This window comes from Notolepis coatsorum, assembly GCF_963971535.1.
Source record: "Notolepis coatsorum genome assembly, chromosome: 12".
NCBI lineage: Eukaryota > Metazoa > Chordata > Actinopteri > Aulopiformes > Paralepididae > Notolepis > Notolepis coatsorum.
This window is the reverse complement of record NC_140176.1, coordinates 69,238,218-69,263,170: the sequence shown is the minus strand read 5'-3', so window position 1 is coordinate 69,263,170 and position 24,953 is coordinate 69,238,218. Positions and strand designations below refer to the sequence as shown.

General features: G+C 41.4%; 1 protein-coding gene across 2 annotated transcripts; it reads right to left on the bottom strand.

Annotated features, from left to right (window-relative positions):
* Nucleotides 1-564: 564 nt before the first annotated feature.
* acbd5a (acyl-CoA binding domain containing 5a) lies at nucleotides 565-23,630 on the bottom strand. 2 transcript variants are annotated; one of them, XM_084326421.1, is made up of 13 exons: nucleotides 23,564-23,630; nucleotides 23,133-23,255; nucleotides 21,834-21,954; nucleotides 20,468-20,540; nucleotides 18,912-19,029; nucleotides 16,502-16,720; nucleotides 16,213-16,410; nucleotides 13,790-13,884; nucleotides 10,418-10,646; nucleotides 7,611-7,813; nucleotides 4,726-4,785; nucleotides 4,329-4,438; nucleotides 565-4,151 (listed from the first exon to the last, which is right to left on the bottom strand). In XM_084326421.1, exons 2-13 carry the CDS (start codon nucleotides 23,224-23,226, stop codon nucleotides 4,139-4,141), a joined length of 1,533 nt encoding a protein of 510 aa, XP_084182547.1. In that variant the 5' UTR covers nucleotides 23,227-23,255; nucleotides 23,564-23,630; the 3' UTR covers nucleotides 565-4,138. The 2 variants fall into 2 exon arrangements, with proteins under 2 accessions (XP_084182547.1, XP_084182548.1); XM_084326422.1 differs by lacking the exon at nucleotides 4,329-4,438.
* Between the last annotated feature and the right edge of the window lie 1,323 nt (nucleotides 23,631-24,953).

Genomic DNA, 24,953 nt, shown 5'->3' with positions numbered 1-24,953 from the left:
TTGTTGTATAGGACCTGCAGGGTTGGTAGTGCAATACCCGTGGTACGCTCGGCTGAGCGCACCACTCTCTGTAGGGCCTTCTTGTCCTGTGCCGTGCTGTTTCCATACACAGCATTCTTTCCACATTTGACTTAAAAATTCAGAATTTGCAAGACTTATGTAGGCTGTCCCAAAAGCCTGTTTATTCCATGCCACATCCATAATACAGATATGTCATATTGCTATATGATGAATGTATTGAAACAATGTTGGAGTGTTTCCTACGAGGTTCCATGAATATTATGTGAATGATTTAATTGATGCTTAACCAACAGATTTTCTGAGGCATTTTGTTAATTGTTTGGAGTCCTTGCATCACATCCGTAACGCTGGAATTGACCATCTCTGCAAAGCACCATTTGCTGCCGTTACCAAGCACTTAATTTAGAATTTTTGATCTCCCATGGTACCTTTTAATGGTAATATTTCTCTTGGGTGCTACGACATTAATTGCAATATATTGCAAGAGAGTGGATTGTGTATGTTGGGAGCATTTGGCAAGTGATTCTCCAGACAAGTCAAAAATACTTGGTGAAAACTTTATTCAAGGCTTAGAATATCAATCACATGCAAGCAGCATTCTACCCAAAGGCAGAAAGCTCAAGAAAAATCTTAAGTCCATTTTAGTAGAAAGGTAAACTACTAGTAAAACATAATGCCTCTGGAAAAGATTCACTGCCACTGCAGATGCAAACCTTATGTTACATATATATTACATCATATTCTATATTGATACAAGAGAATGCAATTAAAATATTGCATTCATTATTATCTCAACTGTACAACTATTGTATACAATTTACATTACATGTTTTTTAAGATCTCACTGCTAGTAATTTTACACCGTAAACCACACACACAGTAAACCATACATCACAGCCATTAGACATGAGTGTCAAAGTTCCACAATCTCTTAATTATGTCACTACAGAACATTACAACATAAATTAGATGATAATATACAAAACAAACATGAAATCTGACTAAAATGCAATCTAGCGTGATTTATGTATTTTAACAGACATGGCTAAATGTTAAATTGTCAATTTTGTTCAATACATGTATTTTGTCAATTTTGTTTAAGTTTATGCCACAATTTTTTGTTATGTCACTGTATCAAGACTTCTCTGTAAAACACCATTTATTACCATGTGCCAAGTACTTCCTTTTGATATGGTGTTACACTGATACAAACGGAATGTCTGTCTGATGATACCTTTTCCGGTTTATCTTTCTCGTGGTGCTGCAACATTCATTGCAATATTTGTCAACAGGGAGATTGTTTCGGTTAAACCTACATTTCTGTCAGTGAGACAGACATTTCCCATGCCTCAATGCTTAGTATGGTATCTTTTCTGTCATAGTTTGGTCCGATATTGCAACAGTACAGTATGTGTCAATGTTTTGCTCCACTGTGAAACAAACACATGTCCCTGAATACCTTGTGTGGTGTAGGGATGGCTCATCAAGCAGCCACACCTGCCCTGGGTCAAGCTAATTAAGACCTGGGAGCAGCTGTGGCTGAGGTAATCAATGTGCACAGGTTAAATCTGCCATCCTCACACACAGGGTAGAGTCCCTCTGTCATGACAGCCACTTCCATCTCCTCTGGGTTGTACCATCTTGCCAACCCTCTTCAATAAAATGATATGCGTTTGCGCCATCTACCCCTTCTAAAGCTATGCAGATACCCTGCCGACTGCCACACCTTACAACATGGGCACTTTCCCGTTGGAAAAATCATACCAGGATAATTCACAAACGTGGTTTAAAAAACATTTCGATACACAGTATGATGTGTGATAAGTACTTAACAGGAACATTTTCCATCCTGTGGCAAAGCATTTAGCAATCACTAAAAATATAACTCACACACAGCTAAAGACTGTCCAGCAATGCCGTCATCTTATTTGCTGCTAAAAGCAATACATATTAAATTAATTTATTAATTAATATAAGCTAATCTGTGAAACAATATATTACATTCAATGCTCCTTTTTAAACTACAGTTATCACAACATTTTAGCAGCACTGCCTGAGCAGCTAACAGAAAATAATTGAATGGTTGCAACAATTCATCATGCGCATCAAGCGTTATGAAGAAAAACGGTATTAGGCCCATTATGGAGTAAAGCCTAATTAAGGTGCAAGCCCCGAAGCCGAAGACCCTAAACCTTATTGTAATTGTTGGATTTATTATTATTCAGCTTCCGCTACATGTACCTCCAATGCACAAGTCGCTTTTTATGTAATTCGGCATGTTGGTAGACTAGCAAAAGCTAAGCAATGACATAAAAACGTGGAATGAACAAAAAAGAAATCATGGTGGCGCTATAACAAGCATTGAAAATCGTAATTAAAATGGCCGTATCATCAACGATTACATTACATGTACAGTAGAGATGTTAAACTGAACCATGTACAGTAGAGATGTTAAACTGAAACATGTACAGATGTGAAACTTGCTACACTTGTGTATTTCCTCATGAACAATTTTGCCTCAAGGACACAGTCTGCCATATTGGATTTCTTGCAATTTAGAATTTTTTTTGGTTCTTGCACCAATTTTAAACAAACTTGCAGCTGAATCCAACTAAATGTGTGGAAATGGTGCAAAATACATGCATGACCACATGAGTATAAAAATGTGCTTGCATGACTTTGTTTCTAATACAGAAGTATTTCCGTTGATTGCAATGACACAAAAGGTTTTCAGATCAGTAAAATAAATGCCAGAGATGCAGCTATTTAAATTTTCACACAAATTACCCATTATAGTCCCATTCATTGTATGGCAATTTCTTCACGAGATGTAATTTTATGTCAAACATTTGTGATTTGGCTTGCACCCTTGTATAAGCTGCTTGCAGCTATATTTACTGAAATAAGATAAATATAAGCTACTGTAATCCACCAATCGAGGAGCATAACCCTCAAGATTATGAATTATTATAACCCTAGTTACCGGTATATTTATGCCAACTACAGCGTCTTGCTTCGCCTAATGTACTGTTCCCAGTGCCGATTGGCACTCTCAAAGAATTTCACTCAATGCACCACTGGCCAGGACCACGCTCCTCTGCTGTGCATACAAGCAGGTGTGGTAGCCGCTAATCGCCCTCCCAAAGCTACTTTCAGGCAAAAATAAACGAGGGAAAAAGGTTAAAAGCAAGATGCTTTGCCAGCATTAGTATAACTAGGGTTATAGTTCATAACAGTCAGCTGGCTTCAACGTCTTGCTTCACCTATTGGACAAATGGGCGAAGCTGGTGCAAAGCCCTGATCAGTGTACCCCTGTTGGCCCTTTAAAAGACCAGAGTAAAGAGATAAACGGTTAAAAGATAGGGGTCAGAGTCGTATCTCTGTGCACCAGCCATGTATCCAAAACTCAGAGGAAATGACTGAAGGAAAGAAAACCTTGCCCTAGAATAGTAAAACGGTAGGGAATAAGAAAAGTAGGGTAGCGAAATAGTCTAGGTTACGAATCATAATAGTTTGGGTGGTGGAGTCCATCTTGATGTTGATCGAAGAGTCGAGGAGCGTTTTTCTTTTTAATACGGTGTCAAATATGCTAGCGAGCGATCTTTCAGCGTGAAAGAAGCGGGAGGACGATTAGCGGCAACCACACCTGCTTGTATGCAAAGCAGAGGGGCGTGGTCCTGGTCAGTGACAGGTGCATTGAGTCCAGTGCAGGACCAGTCCAATAGGTGAAGTGAGACGCTGAAGCCAGCATGGGATATAACTTCAATATTCTAACAGGAACATTTCCTGCTCAGAACAAATTCATCCATCCTTTCAGAACCCCCACCCCCCCCATACAAATCTAGTACAGTAGCACGATCATGAAAAGCTTGTGTCATTATAGGGTGTGATGATCCCATACATTAGTATTTTCCTTCGATTCCACGTCTAGTAGCTTAGAAATTACTTGCGAGTCGTCTTTCCACTCACTCACTATTTGTAGTGCTGTCTTCATAGTGCAAAAGCTAATTACGGAGCTGTGAGGCTAAGCAGAGGGGGGAGGCCACAGCCATTAGCTACCCGAGACACCGAAAGACCTCAATGTTCTGTGCCATGTCCGTTTAGGTTCCAGGGGATATCAGTTGATGCGTCTGTAAAAAAAGAATGCAAGAACATATTAATTTGGTTATTACCGTACGTGAACAAAAAAACATAGCATTTCATATTACAAATGGATGTACGATCCCCTCAAGGGATCATAAAGTTCTTATCCAATTAGATAAGATAAGATATCCCTTTATTGATCCCCTTGGGGACGATTATTCTACCTTCTCCTCCGCTGAAAGTACAACCGGATAAGCCACTGCACTACAAACGGCCATGTCACAGCAAAGGCCACAGTGCTGGGAGAGATGTCAAAAGGCCACCAGGATGGTTTCTAGGGAGACGATAGGAGTGAATAAAAATGTAGATCAAACATGATTTTCTAATTGAACTGTGGTTTATTACAGTAGACAAATTACAACCCTGAATGGTTTCCAATAAATAGCTATAAATCATAAATGTACCCATTCAAACAATATAATTAAACCATGCGTAGTGGCCAAATGCATGCAAGTTTAAATGTAGTTCAGAACAAGGTCTTGTTAAATGACAATGAAAAGATCAGTCTTTTAGCCCTGGGGACATACAGTAGTCTAAATTAAACAAAGTATTTTCATGTACCTTGCTGCACTTGTTCACGGGAGGGGACGCATATGCTGGAGATAGTGCCATTGTTCTTGTCTGGAGAATTAATAAAATGGGACAAGTTCAAAGGTCACAATTGTCATCATTAAGATCAGTAAGGTCAAATTGGTATAGGCTTATTTTAACATGCAAAAGGACTAGAATTGAACAGGGTCAGTGAGTTATTATTTACCATCCGGAAATCAGATGGTAACAGAAAATTAGCCACGGTCTGTTGTCTGATTAAATGCCTCAACACAACATTTTAAATGCTACTCCTATCTGCTCATCTCCCTCTTCCTGACAAGGCTAGGCATTGAGGAGATGAGTTTTGAACACACCAACATTATGGGAATGTGCTCAGTCTTTTCCAGAGTCAGACAATAAGATGGATACCAATTTCCTGTCTGTGCGTTCAGTAAAAGTGGATAGGGATCAGCTAGCCTAGCTGTTGGCCAAAAACACCTCTCCCAGAGTTTTAAGCTGGGCTAGTGGTCCCTATCCGCTTCCATTAATTTGTGCTAAACTAGGCTGGCTTGCAGCCGGATAGCCTTCTACTTTGATTCTTTTTTTATTTGAATCTTTATTTCGAACATGCAATGAATACAAACAAACAATAACAAAAAGCAAAACAACTCAATCTGCATGTTCAAAAAGGAGTAGGAAGAAGTATACACTTATTTAATCCTACCCCTTTTCCATTACTCAAATGAGTGTACTATTTTAAACATAAAAAGGAAAAGAAAGAAAAATATATATATATATGCAAAACAAAAACTATGTATAAAAGAAATAAAATAGAAAACAAAATAAAAATGTAAACACCCGTGAATATCAAGTCCCTTCCTCATCCCTGTACCTTGTGAACATAATTTCCTTATACATCAGTTTGAATTGTCTCATGTTTGGACATTGCTTTAGCACCACATTTAGACTGTTCCACAGTTTCACTCCACATATCGAGATGCAGTGTTTTCTCATGGTAGTGCGTACGTTTAGCACCTTTAAATTGTGTTCTCCCCTCAGATTATAACCCCCCTCCCTATCAAAGAACAATTCTTGAATGTTTCTTGGAAGTGCATGACTTTTTGCTTTATACATTAATTGTGCCGTTTTAAATTCCACAAGATCATTTAACTTCAATGTCTTTGACTCCAAAAACAATATGTTAGTGTGATCACGATAACCTGCAATGTGAACTATCCTTATGGCCCTTTTTTAGAGTATAAAAAGTGGTTGTAGTGTAGACTTATAATTGTTTCCCCAGACTTCAGCACAGTAATTTAAATATGGTAAAACTAGTGAACAGTAGAGAATGTAGAGTGATTTTCTATCCAGAATGTGCTTTACTTTACTCATGACTGAAATGCTTCGTGAGAGTTTAGATTGGACATGTTTTATGTGAGGTTTCCAACAGATTTTATGGTCTATTATTACACCTAGTAATTTATTTTCATAAACTCTTTCAATAATCACATCATTTATTTTAACTTGTACCCGAGTATCCAATCTACAGTTTCCAAACAACATAATTTTAGTTTTGCTCAAGTTCAATGATCATTTGTTTCTATCAAACCATTCCTTCAATTTCTTCATTTCAGATATGATGACCTCTAAAAGCTGCTGGACATTCTCACCAGAAAAAAAAAGATTAGTGTCATCCGCAAATAAAATACATTTAAATATATTGGATACTTTACATATCTCGTTAATGTACAAGATGAACAGTTTTGGACCCAACACTGACCCCTGGGGGACACCACAAGCAATGTCCAAACATTCAGATTTATAATCTCTCATTGTCACAAATTGTTGTCTTTTATTTAGATAGCTTCTCACCCAGTCCAATACTACCCCCCTGATCCCATATCTCTCCAATTTCCTGATTAATATATCATGATTAATAGTATCAAATGCTTTTTTTAGGTCAATGAATACTCCAGCTACATGTTTTTTTTGATCTATGGAATTTGTAATTTTTTCAAATGAGTTCTATTAACGCTAGTGATCTGTACTGAACGCACAGAGGATATTGGTATCCATCTTCTTGTCCGACTCTGGAGAAGACTGTAAGCACATAATCCCATAATGTTGGCATAATGTTCCTTTAAGTTCTGGAGCGTGTACAACAGAACAAATTGAGAACGCTTCAACACACTGTTCGCTGCTATAGCCTCAAAAGGTCTGGTGCGACCAGCAAACAGGACATGATCATTTCTTACACACAGAACACAGGGTATTTTCTGCAACAATGGAAAACAAATACGTTTTAGAAAATCTCACACCGCTCACATGAAATGACCTGACCTAAAAGATATAAGATATTCCTTTATTGATCCCCTTGGGGAGATTTGGGAGTCATAGCAGCATGGGGGAGGGGGGGGGGGGGGGGTACAGGTATGGGCATGGTAATAGTAGAAAGACATAAATATAGGCAATAATAAAAAAGAATTTAACAAAATAATAAACTGTGGAATTAAAAAGGTGCAGATGAGGGTCTGTACTCTGTATGTCCGATCAGTTATATTATACGTTACAATAAATACGGTCAATAAAGAATTCAAATCTGAATATATACTATGAGTAAAGTAAACAGTTTTTTATATATTTGTATTATTATTTTATCATTATTATATATTTCTTTAAGGTAAAAGCAAAAGTAAGCAATGCTCAGGAAAATGTTCGAGGGTAATGTAAAATCATGTGTGCCGATTAGTAAAGGGTCTAAAACAAATTTTTTGGTGTCGGATTTTAGTATTGGGAAAACGTTTAGAAACAGATACCCTATTTTAGCCTGATATTGGACCGATATCCAATACCAGTGTCAATGCATCCCTATTTCCTATTAATATGATCATCAAGAATGGCAGCATTGGTCTGACCTGAGTGGCAGTGAGGGCCTCCAGGGTGTGTAGTCTCGCCAGGACACTCTGCATGTCCTCCTGCAGCCTAGCCAGCGCCGCCACAATCTGCTCGTCCAGACTGCCTCCGGGGGTCCCTGCTCTCCCCCAGCGCTCCCCTTCCCCGTCCCCACTTCCCTGTGTGGGGCCTTGGGCGCCGGCACCGAGGCCTGAAGACCTGGAGCCTGATACATAGAAATGTTAGAACAATGATTAGCTTCACTTATATACACTGTAGCACCTTTCAAAAGCAATTGCTATACAAAAACAAATCAATGCAATCAAAACAGCAATAAAATAAAATAATGTAAGCACAGCACAATACAAGGAGTTAAATAGGGGAAGAGGGAGAACAATATGAATTAAAAACAGAGCAAATATGCCTGGACATCATAGAAAATACAGCTATAAATATTTTTAAATACTTAAAAAAAAGGAGCACTTCACGACTGGGTCAAATCAGGAATACATGTACTGGGGGATATAGCAGGAAAAAATGGGGTAATACCGTTTGAGGATATAAAAAAATTATTTTGGCGTAGATAATAAAAGCTTTTATAGGTTCTTGCAGATTAGACACTGTATATCATCATCAATGGTCAAATCGGCATTGAACCAGCTTACTGCAATTCAAGAAATATTTTGTAAAGATTGGCGCAGAAGAGGGAGTGCATCAAGTTTTTACGATGTTATCAGAGAACACCATGCACCCAAAATGGCAGGTCTGAAACTGAGCTGGGAGAAGGATGTGCGTGAGGATATCGCGGAAGAAGCATGGGGGAATCTAGTGACTAAATGGGGTCAATTCTCTCGTGAGGCAGTCACAACTTATCTTTTTTAAGGTCTTAAATAGAAGCTATTGGACCCCCAGTAAACTAGCCAGACTGAAACTAAGAAGCAGTGACGTCTGCTGGAGGTGTGAAAAAGAGACAGGTACTCTAGTACCGGTACATATGTTTATAAAAAAATATATATATATGTTTTTGGTAGATTTTTATTTGTTTGTACTACCGGGCAGTCCGGTAGAGGGAGAGAGAGAGGAATAACGGGAGACAGGAGCCGGGGGAAAACATTTGGCAAAGGACACCGGGTCCGGGAATCGAACCCGGGTGGGCCGCTTCGCGACGCAGCGCGTTACATGGGTCGCCACTTAAGTGCCCTCTAGTACATTATGTTATACGAATGTGAGAAAGTACGGAAAATGTGGGATCTTGTGATATTTCTGAGTGAGGTACTGGATGAAAAATTAAGTAACTCTCCAGTGGCATGCATACTGAGTCTATTACCAAAAGAGATTAGGCTGTCACCGATATTACGTTTAAGGAATGGATGGAAATAATGTTTCGGGCGGCATCATTTGAGAGGGTGACATATAGAATTGCAGGGAGAGAGGACATTTTTTGCTGAAGTGTGGGATCACTTTTTACATCCAACTGAACGGCCTGGGGATGACTAATTAAAGCTCAGTTTCTGTAATATCAATGATTACTGTGAGAAGTAGGATCTGATCTGAGGGTACCTGTATTTTATTTTTAAATTTTATTTGTTTCATTTTTTTGCACTGTGTATATGTACATGTATATATGATTGCGGCATAGCCCCTAGCTGTCACACTCTCACATACACATATCTGAGACACACACACTCTCACATACACATAGATGAGTTAGACACACATAGCCGAGACCGACATAGCTGAGACGCACAGACACTCATATACACATATCTGGGATACATACTCGCATACACATCCGAAGCAAACACTTGCCTGCACATATCTAAGATATACATACATCTGAGAAACACATACACATATCTGAGACATACACATATACTCGCATGCATATCTGAGACACATACACATATCGGAGATGTACACATATCTGAGACACGCATACAAATATCTGAGACACGCACAATACTGTAAGACACATGTTCAAATATCCGAGACATACACACACATACACATCTGTGACACACACACACATCCGAGACTCATACTCACATACCGGTACACACATCTGAGACACAATCTCACACACACACACTCGCATATCTCTGAGACACATTCTCTCACAGGCACCTTGGAGAAGGATAGTATCCTGTTAGAAATGCAACATATGCTTACATTACAGATGGAGGTTGGCATCATGTAAGCAAGAGGTGAAATATTTCTCCCATGCCATATGTACGTGTGTATATAGGCACATATGCATATTATTATTATTATTTATTTTTTGTAGTATCGTTTAATTTCCATGTCTGTTTTTGGTATGTCTGTCTAAGTAATTTGTTTGTTTGCATGTTTATAAGAAAAAAAGAAAAAGACAAATCGTTAAAATGTTTGATGGCACACTGTTGAAGTGAAATAACTAAGATTTGTGCAAAAACATCAATATAAAAGAAGGGGGAAAAAAGGAGCACTTCTCACCAAAAAACAATGCAGATTTATTTTGCACATAATCTCACAGACATCCCAAACAGTTTTGCACACATTCATTTAGTTTGAGAGTTATTGAGAGTACATTAGTATTAATATGGCCACAGGTGATATCATCAAAGCACACTGAATCCTTGTTTTGTGCCCCATTGGCTCCAGCAGGGCATGTTCATATTGGCATATTTATTGTACGGTGAACAAAACTACATTAAGTAAACAGTACTACTGTATTTAAACACTTGCCATTTGGACAGGGGTTCAAAAAGTATACAGTAGAGGGCATGAATGGCAGCGTTATGTGAACATATTTGGACAACCCCACTGATTCACTATGGGTACGTCGCCTTACCTCTTCCTCTTCTACCCAAAGAGCCGTCTGGCCTGTCTGAATGATGCTTCTGTCTCCGAGAGACCCCTCTGCCGGCGTCTCCGTCCTCTCCTCCACACTGAATTCCCTCTGGTGGACTGTGGGTGTCCTCAGGGGACTCGTGTGGCACTGGAGGCAGCTCCTCCAGGGACGGTGGGATTTGGTTCTCCTCTTCATCCAGGTCGTCCAGGGAATGGTTCTGCTCCGAGCTCTGGAAGACACACACATGCACACACATTTCAGATGTAGTAGCAGCTAGCATGGATACACATTTCAGACGTAGTAGCAGCTAGCATTGGTACACATTTCAGATGTAGTAACAGCTAGCATGGGTACTCAGTTCAGATGTAGTAACAGCTAGCATGGGTACTCAGTTCAGACGTAGTAGCTAGTAGCTAGCATGGGTACACATTTCAGACGTAGTAGCAGCTAGCATGGGTACTCATTTCAGGTGTAGTAGTAGCTAGCATGGGTACACATTTCAGACGTAGTAGCAGCTAGCATGGGTACTCAGTTCAGGTGTAGTAGTAGCTAGCATGGGTACGCAGTTCGTACGCAGTTCAGACGTAGTAGCTAGCAGCTAGTGTGGGTACTCAGTTCAGACGTAGTAGCTAGCAGCTAGCATGGGTAGTAGTAGCTAGCATGGGTACACATTTCAGACGTAGTAGCAGATAGCATGGGTACTCGGTTCAGACATAGTAGTATTGATTGAAATCTTTATTAACAGATTGCAGAATGGGTACAGTACAGCTCAATACACACAATTGTTAACACTTTCAGTGCCACCAGGGGGCGCACAACTTAGTACTTGAATGCCACCATCGGCGCCAATGTTAACGTTAATATCGCCTAATCTATGTTTTAAATTATGGCTATGTGTCTAATCTGCCGTCGCTTATCAAAGAATCATTTTCCAGTCAGTGTTGTCGAGGCAGATTGGTTTTTTATCGCTTCATTTCCGTTTGAGAGCATTTTGAAAAGCGCCCGTTTTCAGGTGAAAAACAGCCCATTCTGTGATAATCGCCTTTTACTGGAATATTCCAGAACGTTGATATTTGTCAGCCTATTTATGAATCGTTTTCAAATAAACGCTAGATGATCAATAGTATACGCGCCCGCACGCACGTTCGAGGCGCGCGCTGATAGCCGTTTTCATTTCCTCATGGATTTTACAGTGAAACCGATAGAGCACATATCAGAAAAAAGCTTATATCTCCTCGAAAACGAGTCTGATTATACTAACACTGATAACATAGATTCCTTACCTGACATCAGATGGTATCCAAATGGTATATTCCAATTCCTGATCACCATTCGAAAAAATCGATAAGTGTATAGATCTAACGTGTATAATAATAATTCAGTAGAACTAATTACAGTAGAACTCATGATCAGCGGGGCTCAGAGGATCCAGAATGAACTCTGGTAACCCCGGCTGCATCAGTGGACTGGAAAATGTGGACTGGAATATATTTTTTTCCCCATCCATTTTCATTGAGTCCATTCCATTTACCATCTGGGAGACGATAGGGGCGCTTTTTTCACATCTGATCGCCGGCGGCCCTTGGGTAGGCTCGCGTGATGAAATATGATTTCAGATCGCTAAAAAATATTTAAATAAAAGAATTCTGAGAAATCTCGTGAGTGGCTTTCAACGTAACTATCGTAAACACGAGATTAGCCGTGAGTGGCAGTCAAAGTGTTAAGGGGATGCAGACCAGAGAAAGACTTTCGTCTCGTTTACATCAGGGTCCCCCATTTTCAATTCATAATGACATACACAACATACAGATATACAGTACTGTTACATTTGTGACATACAAGATATGCAAATACCGTAATTCCTCTAATAGTAACCGGGTCTCAAATACAAGCCGGGTCTCTATTAATGGCCGGGTGCGCTCTTGAGCTAAGCAATTATAAGCCGGCCTCCTAATACAAGCCGGGTTACTAATATACTGAGCTGCATACCGAGCTAGTTACTTGATTTCACTTTGAAAACGTTGAAATGACCAGTGACCACCTGTAATTGCACTGTTTACTATTTCATACAGTACTTGGTTTCAATAAATGAACCCAGTACATTTTACTGGGTTCAAACTGACACAAAATGTTGATTTATTCATTATGATCAGTTTGAAAATTTGAAATATAGGCCTCCCTCTTATACAGGCCTCCTCCTAATACAAGCCTGGTACCCGCTACAGTTGAAACAAATACAAGCCGGGGTTACTATTAGAGGAATTACGGGTATACAGTACTGTTAAACAGAGATCCTAACAGGAAATATATACATACGAGGGGGAGGGAACACTACATTAGGAGGGGGTGGGAGGGGGAGGGGGTTCAGACATTTACGGGGGCCAGTTTCGAATTGCAGCCTCCCATAGGTGCTCTTTGAGAGCGGTTTTGAAGGTGGGTAGGGATTAAATGTTTTTTTACGGCTGTGGGTAGGGCGTGCCACATTGATGTGGCATAATTGCAAAACGTGTTTAGTCCCTTGTTTGAGCCAAATCTGGGTTGCACATGATTTGTGGAACTCCCTCTGGTATTGTGGTTGTGGTATTCACTGACCTTTGGGAAGTACCTCGACATGTACATGGGTACCTTAGTGGTGTAGTGCATCTTGTAGACCAGGCCCATTGCAAGTTGCTGTACTCTGTGTCATCTACTCTAAGCCATCCTAAGTTGTCAAAATGGGCAGGGGTGAGGTGGGGTAGCTAGCATGGGTACTCATTTCAGGTGTAGTAGCAGCTAGCATGGGTACTCAGTTCATGAACAATTAGTACATTTTATTGAAATTGCAATATGGACCAGTGCAATATCCAAATCACAAGAGGCACATGGGAGAGAGACACATGTCACATTCATTGGCAGTCAGCTAGTTGGTGAGGCAAGAGCCTGATTGATTGGACATACCGTAGTCTACCTCCACTTTGTTTTCAGTTGTGTTTTGTTTGTGCATGATGAACTGGTCGAGTGAAGACCTATGTGTTTTTCGTGCCGGTATTTTCTGCTTTCAAGTACTTTCTGTTAATGAAAGACCGTCGGTAACTTGGAAACTCCCGCCTCCTGTTGACATGCCGCTACATTTCAATATTTGTTTAATGTGAAATGCGTTTCAAAATACCATTCTGACACTGTGGTGCTACAGAGATGCGCCAAATAAAACATCTTTGTTTGGTACAGATCTCTAAAAAAAAAAGTAATGTTTTTCAATTAAAATGAGAATAATTAAATATTGTGAATCGCATCGCAATCAGTCAAAATAATGGTAATTAGATACTATACTACTATCCATGTCTTCCAGTCTTTATTATATGTAGTGTGTGTACTTGTGTATGTTTGTCTTACTTCTTCCTGGCCAAACTGGTCCACAGAGTCACAATAGACTTCACTGTCGGAGTCACTGGCCAGGTGATGGGGACCAGACACGTCCCCACTGGGATCTATGGTGAGGACCAAAGACACAACATACAAACACAGAATGATGAGCACGCCGACTCAAATGACTAAAGAGTCCGACCCAGCTGCTGTGGCAATGGTATTAAATCAGATCAGACTTCCACAGCTGCTGGATTTGAATGATAATAAAATAAAAGCCATCTCTATTCCATTCTGAACCAATTATTTCTTAAATCTATTCATTCAAAATCGTCACAGAAAATTTACAGAAAATATAAACCCACAACACACATTTTTATTAAATATCCGTCTCCTCCTACTAATTCCTCAGGTAAAGTTACCCAGGTACAAATAGGAGAAGGTCTCCGGTATCTTAAAACTCAATATATCCTGCATGGTGGAGTGAATAACATTGAATACCTGGACAATTCCAAAAGATACGAGAGTGGTTTGCCTCTCTCTGGCCGCACTGTCTCCAAGATGGTTGCTCTGTGCCTACTTGTCGGGATTTGATTTTGGGGCTTATGAAGAATCTAGTCAAGTTTTTCCAGCAGAATTCTCTCCATGTTTTTGAATTAGTCGAGCTACATTGAGTTCTGCACATGTTCTCCCATTCGTCTTCAGTTATTTCAATGTTTGATTCATTTTCCCCAATTTGTTTTAATGTAACTTGTGGAGTCAGTTCTGGCCTGAACAAAGCTATTATATAATTTAGACAGTTTTACTCATCTTATTTTTGTATGCCTGCCTGAATGAATATCTGAATAACACTGTCTCAACCATTTCTAATTGCTCATTTTCATTTGAGACAGAGGGACAGGGACGGTCACGCATGGTACAGTTTACATTGGGTCTCTCAACACTAGCTCTCAACATAACCATTCAGTTAAACCAGTATAACTGGCCCAGGAGGACCAGCACAGGACTCTGTGGTCATTCCCAGGGATATGTTGAGTTGCCTGGGCTCTAGGAATAAAGCTTAGCAGATTATCAGGTCACATGGTCAAGGATCCATTAGACCAGGCCGTTGCTGTGGGTGAAGTGGTAGGTAGACACCTCAGTGACCATTTTGAAATGTCTCAGGGATATCTTATGAGTGTACAATCGGAGCAAGAGCATGTCACATGTCGAGTTATGTTCCATGTCACGACGGCACATTAACATGTTGTGTTACATGTTACAAATAGTATATCACATGTTGTGTTATGTGTTACAAGAGTATATTACATGTTGTGTTACAAGATCATATTATATGTTACAAGAGCACATTACATGTTACAAATCTAATTTCTTATATTTCCATTTCTTTTGTAAACAAAATGTAGTCGCATGTTATAGCTTAATCATGTTGTCATAAGGCTTTCCTGGCTGAGACGGACGTTCTTGGGGCAGTTTTGCTGGTATGATGAGGTCTAATTAAGAAATAATGGATGTGCTGAAATTACCGGACAAACTGCTTGAAAGCTGGTCACATAAGCTACCAAAGTATGCATGCATACTATTACACACTGCCTTGTATTTCTTCGATTTAATTCCATCCACGAATGGCTCATCACAGCGCTTTCCATCATCCCTTTGGTACTCTAGAGCCAGAGACTTACCTCTAGTTAGTGATGGAAATATGAACTACCGTAATTCCTCCAATAGTGACCCAGGCTTGTATTTGCTTAAACTGTAGCGGGTACCAGGCTTTTATTAGGAGGAGGCATGTATAAGAGAGAGGCCTATATTTCTAATTTTCAAACAGATCATAATGAATGAATCAACATTTTGTGTCAGTTTGAACCCAGTAAAATGTACTGGGTTCATTTATTGAAACCAAGTACTGTATGAAATAGTAAACAGTGCAATTACAGGTGGTCACTGGTCATTTCAACGTTTTCAAAGTGAAATCAAGTAACTAGCTCAGTATGCAGCTCAGTATATTAGTAACCCGGCTTGTATTAGGAGGTCGGCTTATAATTGCTTAGCTCAAGAGCGCACCCGGCCATTAATAGAGACCCGGCTTGTATTTGAATACCGGTCACTATTAGAGGAATTACGGTATGTTATATTGCAATGCAAACCCTTTGTCTTTTTTGCTCCACGTGCATATCTTTTTCTTTTTTATATATATACTGCGATAGTTTGTGGTTCAATATTTCATCACCTCCCTATACAGTGTAGTACAGTAGTATAATATAGTACAGTATGGTAGTACAGTATAGTACAGTAGTATAGTATAATGGTGTTTCTGCACTACCATGCCGTGGCGGAATCCGTGCCCCCGCTTTGTTTTGCTTTCTCCGCTGCCATCAGTGCCATAATAGTAATAGTATAATTTGGTAGCAGCAGCCAGTAGAATAATATAGTATTGACTGCATGTTCCTTACCCATGTGGTGTCCGTTGAGCTGGGGCTCAGTGGAGCTGAAGGACCCGTCTTGGGATTCGTCGCTGTTCAGGGCAGCCTTGGAGTGGGGCCCGTTGGTCACATGGGCAACGCCATTCATCACTTTACCATTAGACAGCGGGGGTTTGGGTCTCCTGGCCGAGCCCTTTTTATTTGCCTGTGCGGCTGCTGCTTTCTTGTCTGAAATGAAGGTCAATTAAAAACCCCTGTTACGTTGACATTTAATCTACCACACCGCTCCACTTCTGAGTCCCACTATTGTTATTCTTACCTTTTTTCACCTCCTGTATCACTACTTCCTCTTCCTCATCATCCTCCTCCTCCTCCTCCTCCTCCTCCTCCTCCTCCTCCTCTTCCTCCACCTTCTCCGTCAGTTCCTTTGGTTTGGCCCTGGCAGGTCGGGTCTCCAGGCTGCCGTTCATTTCCATGGTTCTGATGATGCTCTTCGTTACGCTCTTCGACGGCATGGCGGTCATCATCGTCCCCAGCCCTGTGCGACAGAAGGGGACGCGTCTAGTTTTTTAACAACGGATTTCCAGTTCCGCGTTCTGCGATCTGATTGGCCACTGACGTTTCTGGTGCGATCTGATTGGCCACTGACGTTTCTGGTCATGTGACATGTGCGCCCAATCGCGTGACGCGCCCATTTCCGCCTCCAACATCCTGCAAACTACCTAACGCCTAGTTTATCACTGGTTAAGCTTAGGCGACTCTTTCGAAGTTGGTTAAGGTTAGAGTTTGGAATCAGGGCTGGTGTTCTATCGCCCTGCTCTAAGACAAACTCTAACCTTAACCAACTTCGAAAGAGTGCCTATGCTTAACCGGTGATAGAAACAGGCGTCACACGATTGGCGCGACCAGAAACGTCAGTGGCCAATCAGATCGCAGAACGCGAAGTACGCGGAACTGGAAATCCGTTGGTAAAAGTAATCAGGCGAACGGGACGTGTGGACAAGATGCCAACAGGTTACCAGGCAGCGCCCTCCTTTACGGACGTGGCTCATTAACCTTTCTACCTGTCGTAATCACGGTAGAAACTACATCCCAATCAGCCGTCATTTTTAATTATAAACCAGCCGATGCTTATTAGGGGCCGTGCAAACAAAATGAGTCGTCTCAAGCGGAGTAGACCCTTCATCCAGTTCAGCATTTTGAGAAGCAGTGTTTTGAATGTCCCGATACAATAATGCTTGGTAACTTCATTGTAGGTCCAGTCATCTTCCACCTCTTTACACAGACACGAGGAAAACATGAAGGTACTCGACAACATACTCTATTCTGTTCATCTAGCATCAGAAATTGAGGGCTCTAATGGGTAGTCTAATGGGTAGTCTAATGGTTAGTCTAATGGTTAGTCTAAACAGCTGAACTACTACAGTGTTCCCCACTGATATAGGTTATTTGTGGTGCCGGCTGGCAGGCGTGCGTTATACCCCACACGAAGCATTTATGTTTTGTATTGTGTCCGTTTTTTGGAAATCTATTTGTGGTGGGTCAGTCTGATGGGCAAATAAATAAATAACAAATAAATCCATGTATTTTATTTATTATTACACTGGTACAACTCCGCCTGCCCTGCGGGTTGCTACTTGTTGTACTTGATTGTGAAGCGCCAATGGTGCTACCGTTAGCCGTGTCTGGGGTGTTACGCCTGGGAGACCACATCGTTGCACGGTGTGTCGAAGCAAGTGTTCCGTCGTATTGGAGGGCGCTTCCTCGCTTGTCTTTTTTGTAAAAGCAGTCAAACTTTTGAGCATTTGCTGTGGTCAGCCATGGTCCATTAAGTAAACAAAAAAGTTATTGATCACATGTTTTGCTGATGCCACCACATAACCAATACTATAGTACACTGTTGTTCTTCGGTTATGTGTGGTGGTGACTGGCCGGGGTGCGTTAGGTTCTTCGGTTATGTGTGGTGGTGGCTGGCCGGGTGAGTTAGGTTCTTAGGTTATGTGTGGTGGTGGATGGCTGGGGTGCGTTAGATGCACATAGTTAGCAGTGAAAAAGAGTGTACATACCACACAAGAAGCATTGCTAATATGTTATTGTGTCAGTTTTAGGGGGACATTTATTTGTGGTGGGTCTGTCTGATATTGCGGTGTTCCGCCACAAATAGATCCATGTATGGGAAACACTGTACTACACCAAACAGAAACAAAACAAAAGTTGTACTTGCCTTCAAGTTGCCTAGCAAAGTTTATCAAACGGGCTGAGCATAATGATGAAAAGTAAATTGAACATGTTAAACTTGACACTTTATTTATTATTAAATAACGATAAATAATGGAATAGAATTATGGATGCACTCATGCCACCTTTTCACCATCGACGCCGATTCTTATTCCCAAACTTAAGATACCAAGTACAAATCTATTACTTTTACTGAACATAGAGACTTAGACCATTACTTTGGAGTCAATAGATTAAAAGCTATTTGGGTTACAATCCATTTTTCTCCATTAAAAAGAGAAATGGATTGTTGTGCAATAGATTTGACCAATTTTCCATGTGCCGAAAACACAGAAAAGTCCTGACATGATATACAAAAGGTTCTTTGAATCGAGTTTTAATAACGGTGGAAATTCTACAATTACGGACAAGCTAGCCTTAGCCTGGCATCAGTCCGATAAGCCATACCGGGTCAGTGACAGTATTGGTGCATCCCTTTGAACGGGCTGTACCTGTGCTCAGGTCCGATATCTGGGTAATTTTTCTCTTCTCCTCCACCAGCTCGTAGAACGGGCCCAGAACCCGCAGGAGTTGCTCTACCTCTTCAGTGATGGGCATTCCCTCCAGGATCTGCAGGTGGAACAAAGAAGCCAATCATCGTCAGAGGACGTCACCTAGCTGGTAGACCCAACCTCTGACAACAAATGCTCGCCTATTGAGTGCGACATAATGTAAAGAATGTGGGCGGTCAGGTGGCGTAGCGGAGATTGTGCTCGTCACCAATGCAAGAGGCTGCGGTCTCGACTCCCTGAGAGTCAGCCTTGCCTTGGCTTGGGCTGATCGCTATACTAACTCGTTTGGCTGAGTTAGGGGGAGGGAAGCCGTGGGTGGGTCCTGGGCGTTGTGGACAGCGACCCCTACAGTTCGGTCGGGGCGCCTGCACAGCGAGGGTAGGATCTGGAGAAAGGTAGTGTGACCTTCCACACGTTACACTCTCCCGGTGAGAATCTGCGCTGCCAGGCTGGCTGCCGGCTGGCTGCACATGTGTCGGAGGAAAGCATGCGACAGTCTCCGGCCTCCCGGACCAACAGTAGGGGGGTGTGCGCAACAACCAGGAAGGGGTTGGGAATTGGCATAATGACTAACAGTGGCATGGGAGAAAAAAAAATCGGAAAAAAAGAGGGGGAAAAAGATAATAAAAAAAGAATAATAATAATAATGTAAAGAATGTGAAATAACGTTGTTGGCCTTGTTATTACACTACCCTGGTACCTAAGTTGCAATATTCAGTCAATTCAGTCATTTTGGAAAGTGCAATGTTTATAATCCTTTCCTCAAACGGAGCTACGCAATCTGACATGTGATTGCATTTTCAGGTGACCTGCCATGCCAAAATGAGGGTTCCTATGGGTTTCCCTAATTGAAGGTCACTTAATTGGCCAGGTCACTTAATTTTTGCATGGCAAGTCACCTGCAAAAGCAATTGTGTGTCAGATTGCGTAGCTCCGTTTGATTTGAAACAGATTTTAAACATGGCACTTTCCAAACAATCGACTGAATATTGCAACTTTGAGCCATCGGCGCAACAAAGGTAGTGTCATAAGGATGCCAACAATGTAATTTCACGTCTTTACCTGCATACGATTGGCAAGCATTTGTTTTCTGGCCTATGGCTAGAAGACACCATGACCCGTTACTCAAAGTCAATACAAACCAGGACAAAAACAGATTCAGCTTCAAAGTCCAATGCTAGTATGTAGGGCCGTCCTTGACTAAAGACCTTCTTTGTCGACTAATCAATCAGTAGATTTAAAATGGACGAATCTGTCAAAATCGTTTTTCTCAACAAAAACATGCAGAAAGACCTCTTTAAATAGTGCACTGCTTACCAGAAATCTGCTAATCAGTTCTCATGAAATAACTCATTCAGCATGGAGAAAAAGCACAGGAAATGACTAGTAGACTTACCAAAACCATGGTGGGGGTCAGCCCTACTAGCATGCATAGTGACGTAACTATTGTCAGTTCAATAACATGTTACACTGCACAGTGCTTTTCCAGTTATTACCAGTTTCATTTCATCGACATAGGCCGACATTGCTTCCTCCGTTGGCATGTCCCCGAGAGAAGTCCAGGCGTCCCTGGACAGGCACATGAAAATGTCAAACGGCTTGAAAAAAGGCCCTTTTCCACAGTGGTCATTTTGACGTAGGCGTAATTAACAACATTAATTATGGTTCCGTTCGGGGCGGCTAAGTGGCGCAGTGGGCAAGGCGCTCGCCACTAACGCAGGAGATGCTGGGTTCGAGCCCAGCTCTCGCCGTTGCTACCAGCTTGGCTGGTCGTTCATACTAACACAATTGGCAGTGTTAGGGGTGGGAAAAGCTGGTGGGTGGGGATTGGACGTTGTGGACAGCGACTCCTACAGGTCGGTTGGTGCGCCTGTACAGCAGAATCAGGAAGTAACGGGGGCAGCGTGAGCCTCCCATGCGTTACTCCTCACGACTGAGAGATTGCGCTGTACAGGTGAAAAGATGCGACGGCTGCCTCCTCGTGTACCGGAGGGGACACGTGATGCAAGGCTTCGTCCTCACTGCAGCCGACCAGTGGGAGGCATGGTCTAGCAACGTTCGAGACAGGGGAGGGGAGAATTGGCGAGGCGAAATTGGGATGGGAGAAAAATAGAAAATGCGGAGAAAAAGTGGATAAAAAAAAATGTATTATGGTTCCATTCCATTTGGGTGCCGCGGAGCCAGAGCCCTGTTATTGTGCATGCCGTCTCACACGAAATGGTGCTGGCACACCTGAATGGAACGGAACCCTAAATAATGTTATTAGCTACACCTACGTTTACCCTGTGTGTCAAAATGTCCGCTGTGGAAAAAGGGCCTATACGGTGATTACATTACAGAGTAACGGGTAGGGAAGGACCTCTTCAATAATAGAGGGACCTTTCCCAAAACAAAACAATCTTATTATAATTTCTGATGTACAGCATGTGTCAATGTGTCATTTGTTAACAGTGGGTCAGTGACACTAATCCAGATAGACTCAGGAAGTAGCTGGCAACTCTACAAGCAGTCAGTGATCGATCAAATCTCAAATAATTATGGCCTGGTCAGCAATATTATACAGCTAAAGACATTTATAAAATTTGACATTTTGCTTTATTTTCCCTGTCTTTCTATAAAAACAATGAATGACACCCAGCAAAGTGGGTCAGAGGTGACATTCCACACAGCGCCTCACCACGTACAAGACCAGAGATGCACCTAACATGACCGTGGTGAATGATAACAGTGTCAAATTCAACTTCCATCAGTTTTGTCTATAAACCACGGAGTATAAGGCGGATTGAAAAACATAAATAAAAGCAAGACGTTGTGCATTTAAAATACACCGTTTGTAAATTATCCACACGTTTCCCTTCATACCATTTAGCTTTGCCTACAGCGTCCCAGAAGCCTGGTCGGGGGATGTTGCATGGACCTATGGTGGCCTGCTTGTAGTAACTGTAGAATTTGAGCATCATGTCATTGGAGGGTTGAAATGAACCTGAAGGAAAGTGAATGAACATAGAATTAGGTATTGCACACTGCATAATGAATAATGCCACGTGTACCTAATCTATTCATCAAATTACTGGAGACTTTTGTCACTCCAAACTAGTCTGGATCACAGAACTCTCAAAAAGACTGAGGGTATAAGCATGCCATTGGCAGACTATTTCAGTCGGAATTGTCCTCCACTTCTGCAACACTATTTCACAAGGACACCGTCACTGTATCCTGGGCTTAGTGCCGGCCGGGGTGATTGCGATTGGTTTAAAGAAATGATAATAGGTTCAGCCAGACGTCTCTCCGGCGCCAGAAAAGTGCAAACATAGTGTGGAGAGAGATATGGCTACACGAGACTACTCCAAACATCCCCTTACAAAAAGATATCATGGTATTTATTATTATTATTAAACAACCTTGTTTTCTTTTGTAAAAACAGGTGAGAGATTTATTAAGCATCGGGTTGGGCTTAATGTCAAAAGACAATGCATTGTCAAGATGTTGGGTACAGATGGTATGTTGGCAGCAAACCCACAGCAACCTATTGAACATGTGGATTTAAATCGCTCTCAAGATGCCAGAGCAACTCTGTTCAACCATTTGCCAGCTTCTGCAAGCTGTGAAACCACTCTGTTAATCATATCAAAAACATGCCCCACCTATATAATGACACTCATAGAATGACTATGAGTGTCTATGACTATTGATGGACTTGTTGCACTGGAATTGTTACGATGTTGCACAAGCCTACTAGGTTGTGCATGAAGTATAATTAAATTAAATTAATCTACTGTTGTTCCAAGTTGTATAATGAAACGTGCCAGTCCTAATTTAATTGTCCTACTTGTACTAATGCAATGTATGTTGTTGACGGTCCTACTCACCATTTGGAGGCAAACTTTTGATCACTTTGACAGCTGCATCAAACCTCAGCTCTGTCAAATGCCTGCCCCACCTATATGACACTCATAGAATGACTATGAGTGTCTATGACTATTGATGGACTTGTTGCACTGGAATTGTTACGATGTTGCACAAGCCTACTAGGTTGTGCATGAACGAAGTATAATTAAATTAATCTACTGTTGTTCCAAGTTGTATAATAAAACGTGCCAGTCCTAATTTAATTGTCCTACTTGTACTAATGCAATGTATGTTGTTGACGGTCCTACTCACCATTTGGAGGCAAACTTTTGATCACTTTGACAGCTGCATCAAACCTCAGCTCTGTCAAATGCCTGCCATCCTCCATACTGACGCACTCCATCATGCCAGGAAACTGATGCTGATATCAAACACCTATAGGGGATATAATTGCATGGGAAACAGGCAGAACTTTTAATGGTACTTTAACGTTGATATACTCCCAGTTACAATGTGCTCACCGACAACAGGCAATATAATGAGCAACAACAGAACAATTGCAATGTCCGTATTTTGACAATAACACTTCCTCCGAGACAACCACCAGTAGGAGGGGGTTGTGTGTCGTTTATAATGTGGAGCACGCAATGTTTAGCGCGCGTCGTGGATCTGAAGTAAATGTGTAGAATAAATCAAATTCATATTTATCATTTCTCTGAGAACTCCAAAAAGGTGATACTTACCATGAAATGATCTAGCCTATCTGCTTGTGAGAAGGCGACCTCTCTTTTGCGCTCGCCAGCAGACGCCATGAATAGTACAGTAATGACAAGCCGACTAATGTCAGAGGGAGTTGTAGTTTTCTGGAAGGGGAAGGCGGGGCCAAAATACATCTTTTGCACTGGTGACAAACCCTAGTTGTCACTACAAGTCCCACAAATGCATCGCTCGGAAAGAGCTCACTGGAAATGTAGTTTCAAGCCCAGCTGGTGATTATTTGTCAAATTGACCTAGAATTGTTTCTCTCTCTAATGCGAACCAAAGACACACAAAGGACAATCAACTTAGAATGTTCGAGGCATTAAATGTATGTTACAACGTGTCACCACCGTCTTCTATCGTATAGACCAGCGGTTCTCAACAGGGGTGCCTAGTAGGCACACTAGGGTGCCTCAGAGAGCTGCCAGGGGTGCCTTTGAGATTTTTCAAAAAAATATATATATATATTTTATTTTTTATATGATTAAAGAAATTGATCACTAAAGTGCTATTGTACACTGTTTTCCATGAAAATACCACATTTGGATAAGTTTGACCATTTCTCAAAAACTGAAAATCATAATTTTTTTTTAATATGTTTTGGTAGGAGGGTGGGTGGGGGACACTGTACAACTGTACAAGCAAAACTGTACATTGGAATATTGACAAAACCATACTTTACTGTACATTGGAGGGGGTTGGGTTAGGACATTTACAGGGGCCAGTTTCGAATTGCAGTCTCCCGTAGGTGTTCTTTGAGAGTGTTTTTGAAAGTGGGTATAGATTCACATTCCTTTACAGCTTTGGGTAGGGCGTTCCACATTGATGTGGCATAATTGCGAAACGTGTTTAGTCCCTTGTTTGAGCCGAATCTGGGTTTAACATGATTTGTGGAGCTCCCTCTGGTGTTGTGATCGTGGTATTCACTGACCTTCGGGAAGTATTTTGACATGTACATGGGTACCTTGGTCGTGTAGTTGCATGGGGGACCCTGATGGAAACAAGACAAACGTCTTTTTCAGGTCTGCATCCCCTTAACAATTGTGTGTATTGAGCCGTACTGTATTGTACCCATTCTGCAATCTGTTAAATAAAGTTTTCATTCATTCATTCATAGTGTATCTTGTAGACCAGGCCCATTGCAAGTTGCTGTAGCTATACTCTGTCGTCTACTCTAAGCCATCCTATAGGTTGTCAAAGTGGGCAGGGGTGAGGTGGGTTCTAGGAGTAAGGTCAAGCAGTAGTCTGACCAGTTTGTTTTGAGCGCCTTTGAGGTGCTTTGGTACCATGAGGTGCAAGCATAGTCGTAGTACCCTTGAATGAGTGCTCCTGCCAGAGTCTTCAGGGTATTCTTGTCTACCAGAGAGGAGATCC

Excerpts from the sequence above, each read along its gene's own strand:
- acbd5a (XM_084326421.1), bottom strand. The coding sequence starts at position 23,226 with ATGATGGAGTGCGTCAGTATGGAGGATGGCAGGCATTTGACAGAGCTG. Across the intron at positions 20,541-21,833 it reads GCTGTAGGCAAAGCTAAATG|GGACGCCTGGACTTCTCTCG; the intron begins GTATGAAGGGAA and ends GTGCCTGTCCAG. Across the intron at positions 7,814-10,417 it reads TTTGGGTAGAAGAGGAAGAG|GCTCCAGGTCTTCAGGCCTC; the intron begins GTAAGGCGACGT and ends TCTATGTATCAG.